This window comes from Chroicocephalus ridibundus, chromosome 8, assembly GCF_963924245.1.
Source record: "Chroicocephalus ridibundus chromosome 8, bChrRid1.1, whole genome shotgun sequence".
Taxonomy (NCBI): Eukaryota; Metazoa; Chordata; class Aves; order Charadriiformes; family Laridae; genus Chroicocephalus; species Chroicocephalus ridibundus.
Window position 1 is genome coordinate 31,396,759 of NC_086291.1, and position 25,262 is coordinate 31,422,020.

At 48.2% G+C, this 25,262-nt stretch overlaps 1 protein-coding gene across 10 annotated transcripts in view; it reads right to left on the reverse strand.

Annotated features, from left to right (window-relative positions):
- PACS2 (phosphofurin acidic cluster sorting protein 2) overlaps positions 1-25,262 on the reverse strand; it is an 84,385-nt gene that overhangs the window by 52,281 nt on the left and 6,842 nt on the right. For all 10 annotated transcript variants that reach the window (XM_063343016.1, XM_063343010.1, XM_063343009.1 and 7 more), the window contains exon 2: positions 2,361-2,448. In XM_063343016.1, coding sequence (XP_063199086.1) covers positions 2,361-2,448 — 88 coding nt within the window. The remainder of the gene's footprint in view (positions 1-2,360; positions 2,449-25,262) is intronic.

A 25,262-nucleotide genomic window follows, 5' to 3' on the forward strand; every position in this document is an offset into this window, starting at 1 on the left:
TCGCTCAGGCAGCCAGAGCGAGTGCTGTGATTTGCAGTGGTGCCTCCGCTCCTGCAAAACACAGCGCAGGCTCCTCTGTGGAAAAGCCAAAGTACGTAAGCTCCAGTGGACCAGAGCAGGATGAGAATCCGAAGGGCTCCCCCCAGGAAAAGAATCACACACGCAAGTAGAGCACAGCTAGCCTCGCCGCTGGCAACGGCGGCATCTGTTCCGTTGGTGTAAAGCTCCTAATAGCAGCAATCTTGCTTTACTTGTTATGCAACTCGAAATCTAATGAAATACCAAATATAGCTGCTTTTAAAAGACCACAGCAGATAAATAGAGCAACAGCTCAGAAAATACACTTGACAACGCTTTGAACATCACTGTTCAGGAGGCTGCAAGGAGACACGGGAAATGCAGGTAAGATGCTCTCGTTAGGTCTGAATTCAGTCATCCCCTCTGGAAGGGCTCCAGTGCCTGCCACCTCTCTCTCGCAATTCCCCATACAAAGGCCGCGAGTCATTTGACAGAGATCGTACATCTGATGATCCAGTACCACCAGCCTCAAACAATTGCCACGTCCGAAACCTGAGCGCTGGCAAATTAAGTGTCCCTGAAAGAAGCTTGTCAGCATCATCATAACCTGCGAGCGACAAAGGGACATTTAATAACAGGGCTTCAAATCTGCCTGTGTCTGAGACAGTTGCAGCGCTACTGACCCACCGTTAAACAGCACACCACAAAGAAATATGGGTGCTGATTCAGCACAAGGGACGCTCAAGGTGAGGCACCCTCTGGGACAGCAGTCATTCCAGCCACTGTCACCTCTAGGTCAACTGGAAGGACAGAGCAAAGGCAAAAGAAGGAAGGCCTGGGGATGGGAGCTGCAGCCTGGGATTCGGCAGATGAGCATGCCAAACAGGGCAAGTCCTGCTGCCTTCCAGTTCTACAGGGATCTGCCTTGGTGGGCAAAGGACGGCAGAAGAAATGCCGAGGTCCAGCATCTTACCGACTGTAGGAAGGCAAATCACAACATGTACTCAAAATACATAAGAAAGTCCCATATTTTAAAACTCCCTCTGAACTTGCGGGCCTGGGACAGTGTTTTCAACCTTTTCACACACAAAAAGTGTAAGCAGTCAGCAGTAACCTGGACAGGAAAAGAAGCTTTTGCTCTAGTAAAAGCTATTGAATTCTCCAACCCAAGTCTGACATGATTTACACGTAGATCATTCACTGACAAGCCTCAGGCCCTTACAGTGACGCATCCACCATCTAGGAGTACAAACATAAGGAAAGCTTTCAGCGCCAATAAGCAATATCTGACAGCCTGGGAACCCACAGCCGTGCTTCTTCCATGGTTCCCATGAATCCAGGTGTGTAGTTCCCTACCTTTCTGCTCCCTGATGTGGGTGCGTGAACCCCCTCCAACAGAGACACACATTTTTACCCCAGCTGGACTGCTCATGAAGATGAGAGATGCTGGTTACATCCTCAGCTGCATGTTCTTGCACCACAGAGCCTTCACGATTTCAGTTTCCAAGGTAGATTGTGTGTGTTTTGACATAACCAGCTCCCTGCAGGGGTTTTGCTGGCTCTTTATTTGAAAAGCAGCAGCTTTTCAGCATGGTTAATGGTATTTTTCTACTTAGAGGTCTGCTAGGCTCTAACTCACTAAGCACGTCAGCATTTGCAGTGGTGGGGGCACGTGAGTCAAACTGATGCTGTGACACACTGTGGAACCGAGAACCCTTCCTCCTTAGCCTGCCTCCAGGCACTGTGACCTACATGTAGGCACCTAATTAAATGGCACAAACGTATGCTGTAAAGTGGGTTATTTACCTAGGATGACAGCTGTATTTTATGGAAACAAATTAAAATGTACAGGCATCCCACAAATCCACTGACAAGCACCTGGCTACAAAACAACTCGGATTCCTGATAGCAGATCTGCCCAGCAGCAGAGGATGGTCCAGCCTCCAGACCCCCCAAACCAGGACCACGTTACCAAGATGTTCAGCCCTGAAGTGAGCTGAAGCATGTTAAGTTGAGAACCAGGTTCAGATTCTATGATTTAGTGACAGCTCAGGAAGAAGAGGTGACAGTGTGTGATCTGTAAAGAGCATTTTTTTTACATACAGATATGCTTGTGCTGAGCCCTCAGCAAACAATATTCCTTGCTTACAACAGTGAAATCCAGTAGGAACATGAGGGAAGGATCACCAGAGACTCTCCACACACCCAGAATGCCCTGATGCACTTGAGAAGCCGCCCATGGCTGCAATGAACCCTCACATGGAGGTGAAGCTCAGTTTAGGCATCTGCCAGTATTTTCACCCAAGCAACACATTTAATTCTTAGAACTGAGCAGCAATTACCTGCATTTTGACAGCAATGACCCCAGAAATAAGCTCCTTATCCAATTCCTTTAAGACTACCAGTTTCTTTAATGTCAAGCTGCACAACCTGCAAACAGGAACAGAAGAGAAACAGTTACAATCATGCCTGAAAAAGGAAAAGCTCTGAACAGCTTTCACACACAGCAGTATCCCCGTCGGAGGGTGAACATAAGCCACACACTGATACAGACACAAAGACAGCAAAAATACGTGAGTCTTCCCTGGCTTTTCAGACTGAATTTCGTCACACTTTGACAAATACAAGGAGGTGGACAGGAGCGACATCTCTCTGACACAGACCCATGGCCACATGAGCGCGCCTCACAGCACTTCCACCGACCACAGCCTGGGAACTCTTGCTCCGAGTCAGACCAAAAGCTTTAGGGTCAGAGGAATTAAATTCCAGCAGTATAAAAGCACTGGGTCAGTCTAATTTTAAACTCGTCTACAAAGCTTTCCTAGATGGTTGGCTTTTTCATTTTCAGATGCCTGGCTCCCACCTCCTCTTGTCAACCCACACATTCTCCTCCTCACCCCCAAACAAAAGTGCCAGCAAGTGGCTCAGGCATCTCCAATGGGAAAGGGAAAAAAAAAAAAAAAAAAAAAAGAAAGAAGGAGAGGACTCAAGCTGTGCCCTCTGGCCCTGGCGTTCACATGCCACACATACGCAAGTAAATCACATTCTTTACCCAGGCAATGCTACATTGTTCTGGTCAAAGCTGTTTGCACTTCTGCCTTCCAGCACAGGGAGCTGGGGAAGGGATAAAGTTTGGACTAAGTGGAGCTGAGCGAAGGCTCTGAGGTAATGGGATCCAGGGCATCGGCACTGTCACAATTTCACAAAAGTTACCTCCCGCTGGTGTAATTAAGAAAGCATGCCTAGAAACAAACTTCAAGGAAAGATAAACCTGAAGCAAAGACAGCTCAGCCTGAGGAAAGCAGGGGCCAGGGAAAACTGCCCGGTGGTCTCCAGTGAGTAGACATCATCTGTCACTCTGGCCAGGAGCCGGCACTGCCTTTGTGTCAGGTCCCTAAGCCACAGCATGGGCAGCTTTAGTCTCTGCCATGGGATGTTAGCAAGCCTCAGCATGGCTCCTCCGAAACCCACCGCAGAGCTCTCTCCCAGATAAAGTGTAACATCAGGGCTTTTCATGAAGGGGCCAAGTCCAGCAGTAGATGGGAAGGGAAGAGGAGCTGACGCCGGCTTTTGGTGCATGCCCAGGCAGCAGCAGCACAAGTGCTGCTGACTGAAGCCTGCACTTAAATTACAGGACTCCACACCGGTGCCAGGAACGCGACAAGTCACTACTGCAAGGGCGACTTGCACCTCCACCACCTTCTTGCCCACCACAGTGGGAAGCTGAAATGTTGCTTTGCTGTGATGCCTGAAGCTAGACATGATCAGCCCAGGTGCAAAGCTGCAGGAGAGACGCAGCTAAAAGCTCTTCCCTACAGGAGCAGCAGCAGAGGTTGAAGTAAACGCTGCCTGCCTCATCCAGGAACGCGTGGGGCTAGGAACAGGGAAGAGCTCGTCGTAGCTCTTACGGCCTTCACTCGAGCACCTCTCCAAACATGCCCTTGCCAGCCTCCTCTCCACCCCAGCCCATGCTATTTCTCTCCCTGCTGATTTGCGGAACACTGGTTCCTTCCATCAGCCCCCCAAAAACCAAGAGAAAGAGAGAACTAAAAGCTCTCCCCTTCGCAGAGTTCTCCATCAGAAGACAGCACAGCCAGAGATGCCATAGAAATTACAAGGAAGGTGGAAAAACTGGGCCTGACTGAGCCTCCGTTCCCCTCTGTCACACCACCAGCAGCTGCGTGCAGTGTCATGGAGACAAACGTGCTAGAGCAGGGGAGCTCGGAGGTGCTGGGTGCGGGAGGAGGGACGGCAGAAGCGGGCAGGACAGCTGTGACACGCTGTCACCCAGGGGCAGAGCCCCCCCCCGAGCGAAGCAGGAGAGCACGGGCCGGTGCGTTCAACTGCAAACATCAGTGTCCCAGCGCACTGGAAGTCAGGTGAAGCTGCATCCTTCAAGCTGCCTGCTTTCCCTCTGCATCCTGAGGAAAACAGCAAGCACGGACACAGGTGGATGCTGCCGTGAAGCGGCCAGGCCAGGGTCTGGAGGAAGGAGGCTGTGGTGCCGTTTGTTTTCTTTGTAACACTGTAGCTGGAGGACAATCACATTCAACTTGCCAAAACCCACAGAGCTCAGGCCAGTCAGGTGCTGAGAGCAGAGGTAGGACAACACACTGGCATTGTCTCAGCTGATGGACAAGGAACAAAGGCCTTTTCTCTCCGGTCCCCAGCTCGAGGGATGAAAAAGGTATGGGAAGAAACAATGGTGTTCTCAGCGCACACAGCAGAGCACAAAGGAGGGCGTTCTGTTCTCCGCCGGGCATTCCTTCAATTCATCATTTATGAGCTTTGATCAAGCCCTGTGGAGCACTTGCTGCTTGGGAAAATAAATTTAAAAAAAAAAAAAAAGAAAGAAGTAAAAGCCTCCTTTACAGCGATCAGAAAAACAAAAGCAGTTAAAAAAGACATGGGACACATCTGCTTTCTTCATCCCCCATTGCTGGGCTGCTGGTACTAAAAGGCGCTTAACACAAACAACAATGAAATGTTTATATTCCCCACTGGGGGGGAGGGGAAACAAAATCAGAGTTTCATCCCCACCAAATCACTCTTACCGTCAACACGCTCATTGTTCTGCATCTTCTGTCCAAGTTTACAGCTTAGATATCAAAGCAACCTTCAGAATACATGGCAGAAAGGGGCCGTACCTTATTCAAATAATCATGAAAAGGCATATTCCAGCACGTCACTGCATCCAGAGCCAGTGTGGTGTCCCTGTTGCCAACACAGGAATCCTGAACCACTCACACCCACAGGTACGGCAAGGATTTGTCTGCCATAACCGCCTCTGGTAACAGCAGCCCCTCCTTCCATACACTTATCTTTTGCCTAGATTTTGCGGTACTTCCATCAAGTCTCAGGGATCGGGAATGTTACAAAACATTTATATCAATGAGCCTGTTAATTTGCAAGTTTCACATACATACGTATTTGATCTCTGTGAACGCAGGGAAAATAACCTAGAGCACAGCCACACGAGGGGAACTAAGGAAGCTTCAGGTCTGGAGCTGAACGAGCCTGAAGTATTTTGAGTGGTCTATAAAAAGCCTGGGACTGTAATACAGGAGGTGCAGGCAAATGCTGTCTTTGCATGTTTGTTTCAGCATTGACCTATTGCACAGGGGGAGTTAAGCTCACAAAAGCACTAAGTTATCCCAAATAGTGTTAAACAAGGGACACAGAAAGCTGAGAGCCAGGATTTCCATCCTTTTTTGAAGGTTCATAGTAGGTCTCCCTTGCTGGGTCCCACACAGCAGCAGGCAGGGCCTGCCGAGGAGCTTGTGTCCCCTCTGGTCACACTTGTCCCCCTCCGGTCACACATGTCCGCCTCACGGCGAGGAGGCACGAGGTACTTGCCTGACCCCGTTCTCCGGTTAACAAATCATGAGCCAGCTTAATGCGTTCCACAAGAATAAAACTCTTCATCTCTTTACATCACTGCTGCAAGAACGCCGTTTTAAAGAGGAAACCTGGACCTGACCCAATGGTTTCGGCTCACCCTGCTAATCCAAGTTGCGCTGAATAGCTTCATCGCAAGCTCTTTGCTCGGGGAGGCAGTTATCTGCAAAGAACATAACATTTTGGTAACCGAGATCCAGCAAACATGCCCAGACCAACCAAATAAAAGTGTCGCGTTCTTTACCCACGGGATGTTTTGCTTTTGTGTCCCTCTGAGTTGGAAGATGAAGAAAATAAACCCCCTCCAAGAATGAGCCTGCCTCACTGAATTAAATGTCTGTGTCTCCACAGGGAGCACAGTAATTGCACTGAGACCTCGCTCACGCAGAGACAGTCGAATCAACAGGAAGGAAAAATTAAAAATTAAAGACCTGTATTTTAATTAAGCCCCATAGAAGTCAAGAATAATAACAGATGCATTCACAGCTATAGGGGACTCCAAGTACAAGATGGGAGCCGGGGCAGGAAGACTCTAGCTCACTACACAGGTAGCCTTTTTGTCCAGGTCAAAAGCTGTGAAGACTTTGTTCCTAGAGAAGACATTTCATGCCAGGAGCCCTGTCCTCCGAGGTCTGAAAGCCTCAATCAGCCGATGGCTGTAAGGAAGGAACTGGTCTCCGTTTGGTCACTGGACAGTGTCACCTCACCCACGTTATTTCAGCATTCCAGGACCACAAGCAGCCTCCTACCCCCATGCTTTCAACCTCAACTTTGGAGTGTTTTGCTGCGAGCTGACACTACATCCAAGTCAGTCCCAAAATAAATCGCAAGCCACTTGAAGGAGAAGTGGAGGGAGACACACGCTTGCCCAGACAAACAGAGCCATTCTGCACATAGCTACAGGGCCGTCTGCGCAGGAGAGGCCGGAGCCAGAAGCCCTGCATGGCATTTTTCAGAGACAGCTGCTTAAGTAAGGTATGAACCCGTGCAGCGCACAACCAGCCAACTGCACGAGCAGTTTCTTACACCTGCTTCGCCTGTGCCCAGGAAGGGAAGGACAGCACGTGGATGTACTCCTTGCTGCACTCATACACTAAAGGCAGGGCTCTGTGCTGGCCCAGGAGAGTCAGCCTGGGGGGAGAACGGGGGAGAAGAGCTGTCCTCTAACACCGCCGAAGGATCAGAGCGGGGCCTCCAGGCAGAGAGATCAATGGTAGAAGCCACAGAAGAGCGCTTCTTCACTTTCCAAAGCTTATGAGCTAATTCTCTCAAAATTACCTAATTTCGGTCCCATTCTCCAGTAAGCTTCAAAGCAGGAGCAAATTCAATGAGGAGACAGAGGTCAAGTGCCCCAAATTTCTGTCCTGCCAGAAACGTAACCTGAGCAAGTTGCGAAGAAGCGTAATGGTCCTCTGTTAGTCTCTGCTTACCTCTCCGTCCTTCACACTTGCCAGCAAACTAAACGGGAACCTTCAGCCAGCTGTTTCGGTTACAGATCCATTCAAATAAGCTTTAAGAAGCCAGGAAACAATTGCAGAGCAAGTATTTTCATTGTTCTTATTCTCAAGGATCTTGAAATCCTCTTCTCAGCATTAATACAGAGAACTAAGCTTTTAAGATTCTAGAGACTAAGATCCACAGAAGTGCTGTAGCAAGCAGGTCTTGTTCAGACAGGTAAGAGGGTGGCAGCTTTATTTTATGCAACAGGCTCTACCCAGGACCTCACAATGACACACACGCACAGCCAGACACTGTCCTTTTACAGCCAAAATGCTGTCCGGCTCACTTCAAATATATTGCAGCCATCCCTGCTCCAAACTGAAAATACAAAAGGGTGTCAAAATTTTGCAGACCTGCAACATTTTGAAAAGATCCTAGAATTTTGCACAGACATATTTGCTACTTGAGGAGCAACATGCAGTTAATATGACCGCAGATTAAAGCGCACCCAAGCTTAGATACGCTAATCCACCGTATCAGTTGGAAAACGCTGAGGTATGTCTTCCTTCAGTGGGCCAAGACATTCCTGGATGACTCTAGGAGCTTCACCCAAGGCAGAAAGGTATCAGGATCCCTGCATATAACTCTGCGTATAACAGACATATAACTCTGGCTAACAAAACAGAGTTTACATATTCCATTGGCACATCTCACCTCTCAGGGCTTCAGCAGCCTGGAAAGCAAAGGGCACTACTGAGGCACAGCGATGCTGGTGAAACCCACAGGGGTTAAAGTTAAATCTCCACAGCTCCACACGCTCTTCAGGTAGCCAAGCAAAACTTGGTAGCCAAGCCAAGCAAAAACCTTATTCTGACTACCTCGCTGAGACCTGATGTATTCCAAGTCATGCTGGGAGGAAATCAGCCTGTCTGTCACCAAGCACTCGCCTCCAGGTACATGCTCTGAACCGTGCTACCGAGAAACAGCAGCTTTCTCTCTCCCTTTAAGAAGTCATTTCAGCAAGAGCTGAAGCAGCTCTCTTCACACATTTGTTGACCTCAGTCGAGATCTCAGTTCTTGCACACACTGCTATACGTTTGGCTTTCTCACTCTTCACTTTGATGTTTTCAAAGCCCTTTACAGGGTGACTTAAGAGGGGAAAAAAGACACAAAGCAGGGATTAGGTCTGTTTCTCAGGCAGGCAACGTGCAAAGGAGATAGACAAACTTACCTATGTGTTCACACCACACTGCCTGCAAGGCACAGGCACGAGTCTAGTTAAATATACCTCTCCTGGCTTGCTTCTTTCAAACCCAGCAGCCAGAACACCAGGATTGCATGGCATCCAGACACTGAAGCGAGCATCAATGGAAGAGCCTATGGTACTGGTGGGTTAGGTTTGATCAATGTTTTTGAAGTTTTGAGGCAACAGGAAGGTGTTTTATTAGCTTTAAAGACTAAAGTCGGCAAATAATGAAAAGCTGATTCATGGTTAAGGCTCCTTTGACAGACTGTCAGGATCACATCTGCTACATTAAAGACGACACAAATACATCTGATATTTGTCGTATTAATTTAGGAGCAGGTGGAGTAACCAGAGGCACCACTGCCAAAGAACAAGCAGCAAGATGGAGACAGAGCAGGCATAGCCACATCCACCTGACCAAAGGCTGGTGGGAGCTATGGGTCTAACAAGCCAGCACAAGATAACCACGTGCCGCAGTACAGCCTCTCGCCCAGAAAGCCTCGCAGCACTCAAATGCCAGTCTCCCATTTGAGCACCTGATGAGAGCAGTCAAAGCAGCACATGTCAGGGAGGGGGAACTTTTAGGACGTGGGCTGGTCAAGCTGTTTCTGTTAGCTAGGGCTTCATTTCTCAGCTAGCCAGCAACAAAACAAAGGCACAACCCACTAAGCTTCTGCAAGCCAGCCAGGGTGGAGGGTGGCTCCCCACCACATGCCTTACAGATTGGCGCAAAAGCCTATACACAAATGAGCAAACAGATCACGCCCCAAACCAAATGAGACTCTGGGAGGAGGAATGCAAAAAACAAATTGGGAGTAGGGGATGAAGAAGAGAGACTTTAAGTTGGAACAAACCCAGCAGCCCTCCCCCCCCCCCCCGGCTCATTCTTTCCTTATGCAACCTGCCATCTCCTCGCTGGCCCCCTGCCCCAGACAGCAATGCTTGTCACACAGCAGGCTGATGACCGGGATCGTCTATTCCAGGCATGCTAGGGGAACGCTCTGCCTGCCTGCCAGGAGCCCTTCCCATCTGCCCCTGAACCCTCTGGGACTAGCGGGAGCTGCACAAACTAGCCAGCAGATGAGAAGGACCATGAAAGCTAAAGGCTTCCTGATCTGTCCACAGCTTGCCGCAAAGCACAGAGCAGCACATCCCTGCCTTCTTTTGTAGCAGCATCCCCCTGCTAAGCTGACTGCAAGAACAAAGGCAGCACCCAGCCTTCCAGCACACACCCAGCAGTGGTAGCTAGCTCTGTTACAGGCACCCGTCAGTGAGATGAAAGGGTTAAAGAAAATGCCTCAAGGCACACGTTTTCTCCTGCTGTGTGCCTTGCCGGGATGATAACCCTCACACTCTTCCCAGTCCTCCCCTCCATCACATCCACGCCTCAGCCCTGAGCACAGCATCCCCAAACGCAGCGGCAGCAGCATCAGGTTGGGAGCTGTCACATCTCCACAGCAACCAGGGATGTCACAGCCCGCACGTGACCAGCTCCCCGCAACCACCCAACAAATGAGACCAGCTCCTCCGACAGCCTGCTTGTTCCCTCCTCGCTCCCCTGCGGAGTAGTCTGATGGCAAATCCTCCTTCACTACAGCGTCAAGAACTCTGTTCTCCAAACAACCACTTCCCCAGCTGCTCCCCTGCCCCATCCCAAGCAGTGAGGAGTGTCTGGCAGCAAGGAGCTGGCACGCATCTGTGTGCGGGCAGATTCAGAGGTTCAGTATTTAGTGTTTTCTTTTTGATAGTAGGAAGCACTGGTCTCCAAGGACTCTCGCACTCAACTACTTTCAAAATGCTAGTGCTATTTCTGCTTTTCGTTCCCACTGCTGGACGGCCCACAGCGAGAGCTTGCTGCCGTGCCACCTCGTGCTGTGCTCTCCAGTACCCCTGGGAGACGCCGCAGTCCCAGCCACGGCACATACTGTCCCTAAGCCCTGCAAACCAGCAGAGACACAGGACTCAGCCTGAAATATCCTGATCTTCCCCTTTGTCTGTAAATCAGCCATCAAAGGTCCCCATCATGGGGAGAAAACTATGCCAACAGGAGCCTGGACTTCGGGCTCATGTCAGAAGAGCTTGTAACGAAGAGCTCAGTTCTGCTCGGGTTACCTGTCACTGTGATCTCTTCGTCAAGAGAAATCAGGACTAGGAAACTTCCAGCTAAGAAAGCAGACAAGGAAAAACAGATGGCTTCTCGTCCCTAAATCAGAGCTCGCCCTCAGGGCATGAACAATTTGCCATCTCTCTGCCTTACTCCTCTCCACTTTGAATAGCTTCCATGACACCTTCTGATGCAGAGGAGAGATGAACAGCCTGTCAGGGGCCAGACAGGCTCGCACCAAGGGTCGCATCAAATTACTTCTCACCCAGCCATCTCTGAATGCTGCCCCGTTCACGAGGCACAGTCAGACACGTGGCCCTCCCAGTCAAAGCCAAGATCCTGATGGCGCATGATTCCTCAGACTCGGTGCTTCTCTGAAAGACAACTAACTACCTTAGAATAAACAGACTTTCTGAAAAGTGTTGTAGGAGGTTGTTTTGTTTTTTTTTTTTAAGGAGTTTTGGGTTTGGGGTAGGTTTTTCTGTTTGTTTTTTAAGCTTGCTTTTCCCTCGATGACCCATGTGGAGGCATGGCAGCAAAGCCAGGGTTGGTGGCCCATTCCTAACAGACTGTCATTCTGTAGCCTTGATTCAAACTAGGTGCGTTGATTGCCAGATGAACAGGGGTTTGTCTGCAAAGCTTGCAATATGGTTTGAAATAAACAAGATGGTAGAACCGCGTAAGTATCATTTAAAGCCCAAATGGCTGTTTGCTCTTTACTGAGAACTCAAAATGTCCTATATGGGTAAAGGCAGAGCAGCCAGCAAGCAGTGAAAAACATTTGTGAACTCTGATGGTACGTTTGGTATCAGCCAGCACAGCAATCAAATATGCAAAGCATCTCACTGGCAGGCTTGCTTTCAGACTAGAAGAACACTTCACAGATCCCAATTCTGTTCTCATCACAGCAAGGCTGCCAGAGCCTGCCATTCTGGCCTTCTTGCAGATTGGCACACACAGCCAGCCACCCCAACGCCCCGCAGAGCCAACGGTCTACTCTGGTCCTTTACTTGCCCATGTTTAATGCCAGCTCGCTGCTCCCCTGACTCTGGAGATGAATCGGGTGACAGTCAAAGAGGTATCAGAATTCAACACTCAAGTTAGAAACATACTTTTTCATAGAATCATAGAATCGCTCAGGTTGGAAGGGACCTTTCAGGTCATCGAGTCCAACCATCAGCCTAACTCTGACAAAACCCATCGCTAAACCGTGTCTCTAAGCACCACGTCTGCCCGGCTTTTAAATACCTCCAGGGATGGTGCCTCAACCACTTCCCTGGGCAGCCTGTCCCAATGCTTGATAACCCTTTCAGCACAAAAAATTTTCCTAATATCCAGTCTAAACCTCCCCTGGCACAACTTGAGGCCGTTTCCTCTTGTCCTATCGCCTGTTCCTTGGGAGAAGAGACCGACCCCCCCGGCTACACCTTCCTTTCAGGGAGCTGTAGAGAGCGAGAAGGTCTCCTCTCAGCCTCCTTTTCTCCAGGCTGAACACCCCCAGCTCCCTCAGCCACTCCTCACAAGACTTGTGCTCCAGACCCCTCACCAGCTCCGTTGCCCTTCTCTGGACCCGCTCTAGCACCTCAAGGTCTTTTTTGTGGTGAGGGGCCCAAAACTGGACACAGCACTCGAGGTGGGGCCTCACCAGTGCCCAGTACAGGGGGATGATCACTTCTCACCATGCCTCAGACACAGGAGGACTATTTAGCATCCCGAAGTATGGTTTCTTTCCAGCAAGCAGAGGTTCCAAAAATACAGCCCTCATAACCTGAACTACAGGGAAGAAGCTGCAAAGGGGAAGTTGCAACTCCAAACCTCAATGTATTCAACAGCAGGTGGGAAGGAAGGTTAGGAGAACCACCAGCTCCACGAAGAGCAACTCCTGCAGCCGTACCAAACGTCCTGTGTGATGCTCGCCAGCACCTCAGCCATTTGCTCTGATGGCCCCGCGGCACAACATGCACCCAGCCCCTCTCAGGTGCTTCGAGCAGGGGACTGCAATGCTGACAAGCAATTTGTCCCCCGGACACAGCTCAAAGGACGTTTCCAAGTCAAACACACCAAATTGTCATAAAAGGAAGGTTCTTCTTTCCCAGCGGCATTTATTTAGATTTGAACGGTGACAGTTTTTACAAAGCAACAACACACAGCTGACAAAGCAGCTCCCATCAGTGCTAAATATAATTCACAAAGAACTCCATATCCTGTCACTAAAGCTGGGGGAACTCTATTCAGCATTAAACACATTGGAAACACTGGTTAGCATCCCTCAAACTGGAACAAAACATCGAGGGTAGAGCAGTTGAAGTGTACTATCCCTTGCAGATTTGTCTCCCCAGAAAGGAAGGGACAAACTGAGAGGAGCTTTGCAGTATTAACAGTGGTCAAAACAGGTCTGAAAGCTTTCAGCAGTCCTTGCAAAGAAAAGAAATGCCTCTTGATGCTTTTGGTTGCAGCTACATTGTGCTCCGGCACCTATTCCTCTAATTTTTTTCCATCAAATATTCTGGGCAGCACTTGCTCATTTGCACACTGTCTGCTGGAGTGCTCAGAAGAGCACAGATAAGCTGGGAAGCAAATCAACAAAGAACAGGACAGGAATAAGGGATCTAGTGAGATTCTAAAAGCCAAGTAGTTAACAACATTACCCAGGTCGATGCAAGAATGAGATGGCTGAAGTGAAACTGCTACCACTACTGCTGGGAATGAACTTCAGCGGTAACCAGCAGCAGCATTTTAACTTCCAAAACCAGCCAAACTGGACTGAAAAGGCTTACAGAGAGTGCAGTGCTCAGCCTGCCATCAAGCACAACACCAGCTCTCCACCAAAGGCCTTGAAAACTACAGAACGCAGCACAAAAGTGCCCTAATGAACAGAAACTAGGCTCTCTCATAGTCTTTAAAGCTGACCTGTGGAAGTTACTTTACAGTGAAGCAGCAGCAGATTTTGCGTTGCCAAAGACTACATCAAACATCATGAGGAGACACCTGAACGCAAAGGAAGCCGTACCACCAGGCTGTCCTTACCGCTTGGGGGACAGCCAGGAGAAGACGCATTTCCAGGCCTGGCAGTGGGGTTGCAAACAGCTCAGGTTTTCAAAGCACTTCTGATCCCCTCTCCAGGAGAGCAGCTTCCTTCAGGGAAACTCCCAGTCTCCAGGTGATCTCAAAATGTCTCTCAACAGCAGTTTAAAAATGTCTCCCCGCGTGCCCCCCCCCCCCCAGTTTTTCTCTTCACATCTAAATATACTCTGTATGTTCTACTTTAAAGAGCCGCTACTGAAAAAGAAAGCACTTGATTGGAAATAACTCAGCATAAGGTTTTCTATTTGTTTTCTGTAAAAAACCCTCTTGACTGAGATTTAACTGCATTTCTCATAGAATAGGGAGAAAACTCGACAACTCAGACTTTGCTTACCCTCTTTTCTGAAAGCTTACATCCCCTTTAAGTTCATCAGGGGAAAAGAGGAGCCACGGTTGTTACTAAAGGAGTTCAGAAGAACCACCAGTGCCAAACGCTTGCAGTGTCAGGCAGAACGCAGGGATTTGCTCCGGAGGAACATTTGCATTTGCTTAATATTCTAAACCTCTTCAGGAGCTGTCGGAAGTTGAGCCAGCAAGCAGAGATTCAACATCATTTAGATATTACATTTCTTCAGCATCATTGCTGGTGATGTTTCATTCCTGAAAGCAATAAGGGAACAGCAAAGCAAACCAAATGCCTGAACTTGTTAGTTCAATTTGTCAAGAGTATTTATTAAAATGTAAGAGTGACCTGTGTAAACAAGCAAAACAGTGAGCTGTGATAGACACAAGGTGCTCTGAGATGCTGGTCTTCACTGCTCAGAACTTGTTCCAGGCCTCCATAAGATTTTTAATGCTGAATATAAGCAATAAAACAGGAAGTGATTTATAACAATCATAACCCATTCAGTCCCCACAACCTTTCATCAGGCCTACAAGTTCCAACTGAACCCAGATTTATCAAGATAAACTGTAGACGCTCTACAGAATAAGCAGACAGAGGTAAACGAGGCATGAACAAGCAGAGGCTGGATGCGAGGCGGCTCTTTCCCAGCAGGATACCAAGGTTCACTGCTGGGAGGGATCATTGAGGAGCCTATCCAGCATTAAGATAGAGTTGCTCCATTTGTGAACAGGATGACACCACGAGATCACTCATGGAGACCAAACTCTACAGCCAGACCGGTCTCAGCTCCCTGAAAATGTTCTCTTCAAATACATCTGCCGGATGCAATCAGCCAAGACTAACATGACAGTGATGCTAAGAGCATGCAATAGGTATCAGCATCATTTTGTGGTCAGTGCTTCTGTTTATGGATGAGGCAAGGAGCAGCCTTAAAGCCGGTGCACTTACTCATGCTGTCAAAGAGCATTTCTGTCACAGAAACAGTTGAGGATCATCAGTGGGGATGAGATAGGGACAAGTACCACAACATTTTTTCAACCACCAGGATGGAAAGTATCCTTAATTTTATGCCCTCCTCAATCAGAGGACCACACTCAACCTCTGATTTTCACCACATGACTACAGCTAATACCAATCACATCACACTTCGCATCAGGGCTCATCATACATAAAATGTATTTATGTACATTACATGTTTCTGACTGCTGAGCTTTTTCACCAATAGCCTCAAATACACTAACAGGCAAATGATCTACTAAACATCACCCTTCCTAAAGCTGTTAAATGTTCCACATCTGGCAGATCGAGCTGAGATTTAAGAAGATGATGCAAGAAGTTCTCTGTCGGGGTACCCGTAAAACATTAAACCCGCTTCTCTGTGACTATCTGTTACAGGGCAACCCAAATCCACCATCCCCTCACGCTCTTTTCCTTTGGAGCCTGGGTACTTAACGCTGAAGCCATGATGAGAGGGGCCATCCCTACCTTTTCACATCTTACAAATAGTAGAATAATGCCTCCCATTTTAAGATTTTGCATGCAATTTGCAAGAAGTCTCCCAGGCCATGGTTTGGCATGATAGACAGCACCAAAGCAGTCAAATCCACGTCTCTGAAGAAATCATACTTCCCTACAGGGAGAGAGAGAACAAGAAATGTGTTTTTGGGGCTCCCACAATCCCGATGAGCGCGAGCTCTCCAGAGAGCCAGTGTAGATTTACTACCACTCCCCAAGTGTTTGTTTTGAGCTTTCATTTCCACCGCCATGAAGCAAAGGTCAGCTCATCGGCTCACAGCAAGCACCTCGAAACCGTCTGAAGGGAAACACTGGAGCCAAGAAGAGCACATGCTACAACTGCTTCACTGAGTCATTTCTGTATATTATGTATATAAGAATCCTGACCACACATAATCATTCATATAACTACAAATTACTAAGTCATTTCTCTGTTTTCACACCTGAATCGGCAAGAATACTGCAGAGACAGATGGCTCCCCATGACCGATACTCAGCAGGGTCCTCTGCTTGCAGAGGTACCATCTCAAACACAGATTAGCTTCTACTCAGAGCAGGTCCTCTTGGACGGCTGGTGGAGAGTGGGAATTCACTCACGGGAGAAAAGCCCCAAGTTACTCATGCAACAGCTTGGAAAATCCGGTGATAATTTTGGAACCAAGACAGCAAGCTAGAGAAGGAGCCTGTTCAAGAGACAGGAACTGTGGGAGATAAGATGAACTGCTGAATTTCCAGCGAGTAGAGAACTGTTCACACTAAGCTGTACCAAATTCTGCCTTTAAACTGGGTACAAGCCTTCTGTGATGTCCTGGATGTCAATAAATCTCTTTCAACTTACCTATGAACAGATGTTGGCTCTTGGTATGGCTGTGATTCAGTCAGCCCCATACCAAACCCTGGCAGCCCTGGGCCACAGTCACTGTGACAGAACATGCTACGCCTGCGTTTTTTACTTGCCGGGCTTTGTTATGCACCATAAAAAGCAAGAAGTCACAAAAGCATCAAGTCTGACGGATCCAAAGAGGAAAGAGAGTTGCAAAACTTCTGTGGGAAAGTAGAGGAGAGCCACAGCCCACAAGACTGGATATTCCTGATACTTCAAACATCAATATAACTTTTGTCTAACGTGCCCTTCACTGTACTCCAACTGTCATATGACTTCTGCAATACAATGCAGGGAGAGCAAAGGAAAACTCAACTACATAACCTTTTCTCCGGGACACATCTAACATATTTTCCCCACCGTGGATCTACCCTGCTCCAGATACTTCCTATTTGCATGCAAAAGCAGCGAGTGCTCAAAACGTTCTCAGAGCTTGATAAAAGTCAAAGTCAAGTGTTTTCAACAAAATCCTCTTTGTTACCACATTCTGATCACTCGGCTACTGGAACTGCAAACCTGCTCAGAGAGATGCTTTAACAATGAAGTATCATTTGAAAATGCGTTTGCAGCTGTGCATATTTCACTTGAGTCACACGATTGTGAATTATACCTCAGCATGTCCTTGTAGAAAAGAGGTGGGCTGTCAGGGGGATGGGAAGGGGGAGAGAAAAGAAAGGAATTTCCACTGAACAAAAGAGCTCCAAGAAACTGATACAACTTTGCTGGAAGCTATTCCCAGCCCACTCAACATTTCTGACCGTATACAGACATACCAGGATCCCAACAAGGGGCATTTTTCCCAGCTAAAATATGAACCATCAGCAAATCTGACCACCACCAGAGAGAAGCAAAGAAAAGCAGAGTGAAATCATCTTACAGTTGTCCTAAACCAAGAGCTACCTCCAAGGGCTCACCGTGGCGGCAGCCTCACACGAACACACACCCAGCATCCGGTACGCTGCTGGGCAGAGCTACGCAAAGCAGGATTCCCGTACAGTTGCTTGATTTACTGCCAGAGTCATTGAGTCACAGCACTCAAAAGTACACAAGATAAAAAGCACCCTTTTCCCTGCCTCCCTAGAAGCCTTGTGAAGAACTCTATGACTTTACCAATATTCACCAGATGGTTTTATAGTGACCTATTCTGCGGGAAAGCACGCACTGACTCCAAGTCCGGTGGGAAGCCAAGCACTGCGCGTTGCTTTCACAGCTCGAAACCACAGCGGTGGCCTGCGGCAACACTGAGAGAAGCCAGAGGAGAAGTAAATACCACAAGAAGGCAGGAGGCGGCACGTGGCAGGGATGTCGGTGAGGTCGGGCTAAACCTACTCACAACCCAGCTCTGGAACAGAGCCTGTACTCGAGCACCTGGGTGCAACAGGTTTTTTCATCCAGAGATCTTCTTGAACGCTAGTGCTGTTCAAGGGCAGAAACACCAGGAACCAGGCTACTTGGACGTGAAGGAGAGCAGTGCTGCAAAGCAAACCTAAGCATCCTAACCCAGACAAGGCAGATCTCCAAAACGCGGTACCATCAGCATCTGTGCGGGACACCAAGAAGAGGTGAGCACTTTGCACTCAATGTGTGCATGGCAAGGGAGCAGCACCAGAAAGCTGGCCTTGAACGTGGGTGCAGGAGGAACATAAAAAGAGCCACTCAGCACCGCCAGGTTGCATGGACGTTTAGGTTATGTTCCTGGAACAAGGAAACAATTGAGTGAACAGCAAAAGCTTATTACAGATGTTTTTTTAAGGACACCCAGCAGGACCTGACACTTACATGTCAGAAAAACCACCAAAGACTGAACTGAGAAAATCCACCTCTGAAATCCCCTTCTCCCGGGGGAAAAAAAACTCTACCTGCTTGCATGAACTAAGCACTGGCCGGGCTTCTGATCCTCAAGCACATCCCCGTGGGCCAAGGGGAAAGAACCACCAGAGTTCTGTCTCAGTAAGCAGCTTTACATTTGAGCTGCTGAATGCTACACGTTGGTAGGAAAAATTCCTCTGATCTGCTTCGGTAGCTGCAAGCAGCTGTCTCAGATCCTCACTGGGACTGAACACAGGGAGGCAAACTTATCCAAGTACCTGGAGACACTCAAAAGTCTATTTGTGAAGCAAGGACAAAGCCTACATTAATGGTCTTCAACTCTATTAAGCAAAATAAAGCAGAATCCTGGCAGAAAGAAGATACAGATGCCGCCAGCCCGAAAGAGAAATCGGAGCACCTTAAATTCTGGCACGCTTTCAGGCACAGCATAGGGAAGAGGGAGAAGAGCAAATAAAAGGGAGTTCAGCCCCTAGCAAGCCACTAGCAACATGAAATATATATGATCCAGTTCTTGCAGTTCTCAGCTTTCCTTGCAAATCCTTCATTTTAAGGCAGTGGGTGCAACTTGATCAGGAAAGCAGCATATCATCTTTCCACCAGTTAGAAAGCATGCAGGTGTATTTTCAGGAAAGTGGTCGTTTTGGAAGAGTCCTTTTGACACTGAAAACTGCCCATCCAAGAGGAAGAGACCACAGAGGAAGGCTGCAGGACAGCCCCAAGAAACTCGGAGCAGACCCTGCAAACCATAAATCAGCAGGCAGGTGGAAGGGTGAAAATAGCTGTGGGAGAAGAGCAGGATTAGAGCTACTAGAGATTTATGATAAATGATGCTCTAACAATAGCTTTCTTTTAAGAAGGAAGCTCTTCCTGCTGTAGTTAATCTATTTAGTCTGAATATAAATTTATACACTGAGGAAGGACTGCATACAGGACAGGCAACTCCTTGTCAACTGACTGCTTTAAAACCCCTGCAAAAACTACCCTGTAACATGTACCACAGCAGAGGGGGAACAGTTGCTCCCCCAAGCAGTCGGGTTGCTCAGTGGAGCTGCTCCGGCCTTTATATGGGCTAGAAGATGACCTAGGAAGGTCTTTTTCAGCCATGTTTTCTATTTTCATCGTTTCTCCCCACCCCAAGAGGTCATGCAGATGAAAACACCATTTTAACTAATGCCAGATGGGAAACAAGTTAAGCCATATGAATCTTTGCTTATTATACAATTACCTTCATTTCTTGTAGAAACATGGAAATGCTTACAGTCACTGGCTGAATATTTTGTACATAAACAAACATTTCTAGGCTGTTTATATTTTAAAGAAATTAATCCCACATGGTTTTGACCAACTGCTCCATGACCACGTTGCACATTTATCAAAAAACAAGCCTAATTCTGAAGCTATGCCAGGAGGTTGCAGACACCAATCTCCCTCGCCAGGAGCCCAAGACAATACTTATCAAATGTGCTCGTCAACTCACAGTCATAGATTTACTGGGTAGAAACTTAAAGATTATTTGCACTTGGTGTTAAATACACCAAATTATTTTCTGCAGAACTTAAGGTCATTTAACTTACGTTCAATGAGCCCCAACACATCAGCAAAGAAAACAGCATTGAAATGTTCAAGGTCATTTTGCTACTGAACCAAAGCAGTATGGCAACACACAGTTTCAGCACTAAACACATCAAACTATGTGCCAGAACCTCCACAGGTCACTTATACAAAATCTACGGGGAAACTTCATGTGTACAGGTAACAGCTGCACCGAGAAACCATTACAGAGGCAGCTCTGCAAGTCACGCTCTTACTATAAAGTCATTAGCAATTAAAGATCCAGTGGACGGATGCCGAGTTCTGAATGGAGCTGGTTGTATTTGTAGGTGTCCCGTTAGAAACCAGGAGCATGTGTTTGAATTTGCATAAGAATCGGTGTGAAAGATTCAGTTACATCCCCACCAATCTCCAGTAGCTTTGGTTACACTGTCAATTATTCAAGTTAGAAAGCGCCCGCCTGACTATCTCCTTGCAAAGGGCCTAGCTCTCGAAACCTTCTTCCCACCAGAGACCTCCCCTTAGAGCACAGAAGGAAAGACCAACTCCACCCCAGCCATCTCTTCCCCTTGACCCACTCTGCAGCTCTGACAACAGCAGCCCTGAGCTGGAGAACACACACAAGACTCTGGACCACCCAGGGTTTCCAGCACACAGCTAAAACACAAGCCTCTAAACAAGGGGCTGGACTTTTCCTCCCACAGTCATTAAAAGTCATTTCCCTGTCCTAAAGAGAACCTCTGCTAAATTAGAAATGTGGTGCATACATTGGGAGCACGCAAAACCACTTATTGCTTCCACTTGATGCCTTTCCAGCAGCAGCGCCAGATTAAATGGGTTTCCCGCTCCGTCCTCATCCCTGCACTCTGCCTCCACAACCCATTTGGACCATCATGCAGCAAAGCACAGCAAACAACCGATCCAACTGGAACACAACCCACTTCCTCACCTCTACCCCCCAGATCCTGCCCTGGTCCACTTTACTGTGCAAACTCTCAAATGCTTGCACTGGCACAAGGCAGGAGGTGCTGGCAAGCAGCTGCCTAAGCAGGGAGGTTACAAAGAGCCACTAGACACATCAGCCTCAGAGGAGTTGGTGAATCATGGAATGGTTCGGGTTGGAAGGGACCTTGAAGATCATCTAGTTCCAACCCCCTGCCCTGGGCAAGGACACCTCCCACCAGACCAGGTTGCTCAAAGCCCCATCCAGCCTGGCCTTGAACACCTCCAGGGATGGGGCAGCCACAGCTTCTCTGGGCAACCTCTTCCAGTGTCTCACCACCCTCACAGGAAAGAATTTCTTCCTGATATCCAATCTAAATCTCCCCTCCTTCAGTTTGAAACCGTTGCCCCTCATCCTATCATTACACTCCCTGATAAAGAGTCCCTCCCCATCCTTCCTGTAAGACCCCTTTATGTACTGGAAAGCCAGCTACAGCCTCACCTGAAGAGCATCAGGACAGTACACACAGCTCTATGCACATCTAAGAGAGTTCTTCAGTGAGTGAGCTTTATTGTAACAGGCAGAGGACCAGTAAATGCTTGTGTCTTACACCCACAACTACCCACTGCACTGACAGCACGGTAAAAAGGTAGAGCGCCCTGATTGCTGGTTCCCCATGACCGGGAAATGGGCACTACAATTGCTCTGCTGAGAACGGTAGTGTCCCTGTCCCCGTTACACACCACTGAGTTCACACAGTTGAGGCAGCAGTGAAATCAGGACACACGTGACAAGGTGAAACAAAGACTGCACGCATATCTGATGTGCTGGCAAGTTTGCAGGATTGTCTTGAGATTAAACTCCATGTTATAGACACCCATTTTCAGAACAGCCCCTCCAGAGGCAGTCAAATCTGGCTCTGGCACAGCCTCCAGCTGAAGTGTGCTCTCCCTGAAGAAACTCAAGACTGAGTGACCTCAAACGATCCTGCTATATTTGTAAAAATGTACGCGAGGAGACGTCCTCTGACAGCCCTACAACTTTCATGGGCTCAGGAAAGGCAGAGCACATCTTGTCAAGGTTCCAACCTGAGCAGGGTTAAGAGTTATGCTGCCAGACCAGCTCCCTAAAAAGACAAGAGAAAAGAATCAGCCTCTCCAGTGTAGAAAATGGGGCTGCTCTTTTAAAAAAGAAAGACCTACCCCCACAATCCCGGAGTCAAGTGGATCCAAAGAGAAGCTGTGCCTCCAGCAGGTCCAGCAGAACCTCACGAGCTATTCACAGACCGACAATTCAAGCTGGTACAAAGCTCCCCAGACTCTCACTTCTTCGGTTTCAGGATGCACTGCAAAAATGCTAGGTAAGCTGTAAAATCTCTCTGCAGTAGAAAGAAGGTTGTGTTCCTCCTCGTCTGGCCCTCAGCAGCTACCAGGACAACTATAAAACACGGTGGTGCACCAGTTAGAAGTCATGTACTATATGGAAAGGAAGGCTGGCTGGGAACGGCCTCAGGCATCCTAATAGTGAAACTGCACCCCCACATAAATTAATAGAGACCACACTGCTGTGTGAAAGGGCAGCCTTGTCCACTTCGCTGTGTGTTCCCCCTTCTGATCTAAGCCACCCGCTCATTGGTTGGGTTTTTTTGCTGTGTTAGGCTGAAGCAGGTGGGCTGAGCACTTCAAATTGTTTCTCATTCCAGAAGAAGCACTATATCTGTGCAGGTTCCTGTCACGGTACACCCTGGTAAGCAGCTGCAAGAAAGGGAATTGCACTGGTGTAAAAATCCTACAAGGGCTGTTTCATGACAAGTCATTGCCAAGCTACGATCTCATCGCTTTAATGAGAGCACCCAACAGACCAATATGCTCCGAAGGCGCAGGCACCATCAGCTCCGCACGAAGGATGTGCCCCAGCTTTCGCAGCTGTTCCCTCCAGCCGGCGGCTGCTGCGTGTTCCCGCAGAGGATAAGCCTCGCCGGCCGCAGGAGCGTGTCACCAGCTTGCCACAACAGCACGGTCACGGCACAGGGTAGTGCAGCTGGGGCCCTTGGCAGAGAATTCCCCGCTGCAACCCATCGCAGCAGGAGCCAGGACACGTTCGGGATCACTCACGCAGGATGCAGCAGACGTGATACTTGTGGACCTCTGCCTGGTTCTCAGAAGCTGGGGTGTATCTGCATTAACCATGTTCCCCAGGCAGAGACTGTCCTCTCAGCAGAAAGGGGATACAGACTTATATAGACTATATATAGATAAGGCTTCCTAAGAATCTCTCGATGGGGGTTATTCTCTGCTCTATATCTAGATCTGGCCTAGTGCCTGTTGGGAAACACATATCAGACAAGCGTATGTGCAAACTGCAGCTCATTTTGGCCATTAAGGAGAGCCCTGCACTAGAAACCCTTGAAACACAGGCCAGAACCACATTATGAACTCCATGGTTTTCCCATGACTCTATTTGCAGCCCTCTACGTGTTTCCCTGCAGAGGTGAAGATCCCTTTAGAAATCTCCCTCCTGCACATGACATTTACTCACCAGCAGCCAGGAGAACCTCCAAGCCCTCACACTACAGCAGGTTTGTAGCAAAATAAAAAGAGCAAGGAAGGATTTTTGAATAGTCAAGCTAAACAGAGCAAAGGGATCTGATGGAAAGAAACAGTGACTTTCTTCAGAAAATTTTTAACAGCAAAATAAAGTACTTTTCTGAGTGGTGAAAATGTGTTTCCCTTCACCCTGCACACAGGCACACACTTGATCAGTCTTTACAGCCTTGTGCTTTCAAACCTCCATCTCTCCCCAGCCTCAGCAACACACACTTGAAAAAAAAATCCATCCCGGATCAGCAGGTTTGTTCCTTTTTTTTTTTTTTTTTTTTTTTAGAACAAAAGGAACTACCCTCCCCAAGGCCCAGGACCTGCAAGCTGCACAGGTTTTGGTTAAACACCAGCGTTCCCTCTTCCCCACTCCCTTCCACTAAACCTCCTGTGAGCTCCAGAGCATTCAACTGACCAAAAACATGAATGAGCAGTAAAAGGGTTTGGTTTTAGACCAAACTAGAACTTGGGGGGGGAGGGGGAAGGTCCCACACACTTTAGAGCATTGGGGAAAAAGGTGGCTAAACTACCATTTCCCAGCAACAGGAAAGCAATCACATTTATTTATTTGACTTTAATACAGTTCAAATGAGCGGCACCAGGAAAACAGGGCGAGTTGATCAAAACCTCCTAGTGCCCCAGAGCTGTTCCCTGCCCAAATGGCACACACTGGCCTTGGGGGCATTTCCCAGAACGTTCAAACATCCTCCAAACCAGCACAGAGGCTATGGATGAGGAGCATACTGCACACAACATCAAAGTTGATATTTTATGCTAATCCGCCTGCTTACGGGAGAACAAATGCTATTTTCCTTGACAACTCTGCTGAAATGAGATCTGAGCAACCATGCAGATTTCAAACTCTTTTGAAATATCAGTAAAACAAACACTCTTACTTTCAGGGCAAAAACTCCCAAGAACTTGGCAGTTCAGGCTGACAGTGACTTCCACGAAGCACGTAGCCTCCAGGAGCTGCGCCCAAAACAGAGGTGCTGCAAAAGTGCAGCAGCCACCACGCACTACCCCAAGCCAGGCAAGAAATACCACGTTTTCTGGCTTGCAAACCCCAGCTCTAGTTTATATGCCTGAGAGCCTCTATCAAGCAGACTTCACTGCATGCAAGCTGCTCTGATTTTTATTTTTGCTGCACGCTTTAAAAATTAGATCGCTTTCCCACTGGAGCAGGGGAGGTCCAACACCGGCATTTGAGCTCCTGATCAAAAATAGTTATTGCCCTGCAAGAAACAGCACTTGAAGCCAGAATGGCCTGCAGACTCGCAGCTGCTAGATGAGAAGGAACAAGCAGGCCACCTCAGAAGTGAGGCACAGCTCGTGACAAGCGACACAGCCACGCAAAGCACTGCAGGAAAGGCTGAAGTGGTTCTAGAGGAGGAAATAGGTTCCAGGCACCAGCATGCAACAAGAGAGCCCAATGCATCTACTTTTCCAAACATAAGGAGCACGTCTCCTTCTCCTTCCCCCAGACTCGGGCTCACCAGGCAGATCCGCAGACCCTCTACCACAGTTGCACTGACCCAAGGACAGAATCTACATGTGCAGCAGTCATCAACGACCCTTGTTTTTGAGCTACTGGCTGCAGCGTGCCCATCAGAGGTCTCTAGGCAATTCATTGTTTTAAACAAATGAGTGATTAGCAAGGATACACTCTCTCCTCGTGAAGCTGGCTGCACACCCTGCAAGCCTCCACATCACTGTACAGTACTATAATCCAATTAAACCTCACCATGAGAGGAGCTTCACACTATCATATTCAATTAGGCAGTTAAGCCTCTTATCATCTGCGCGT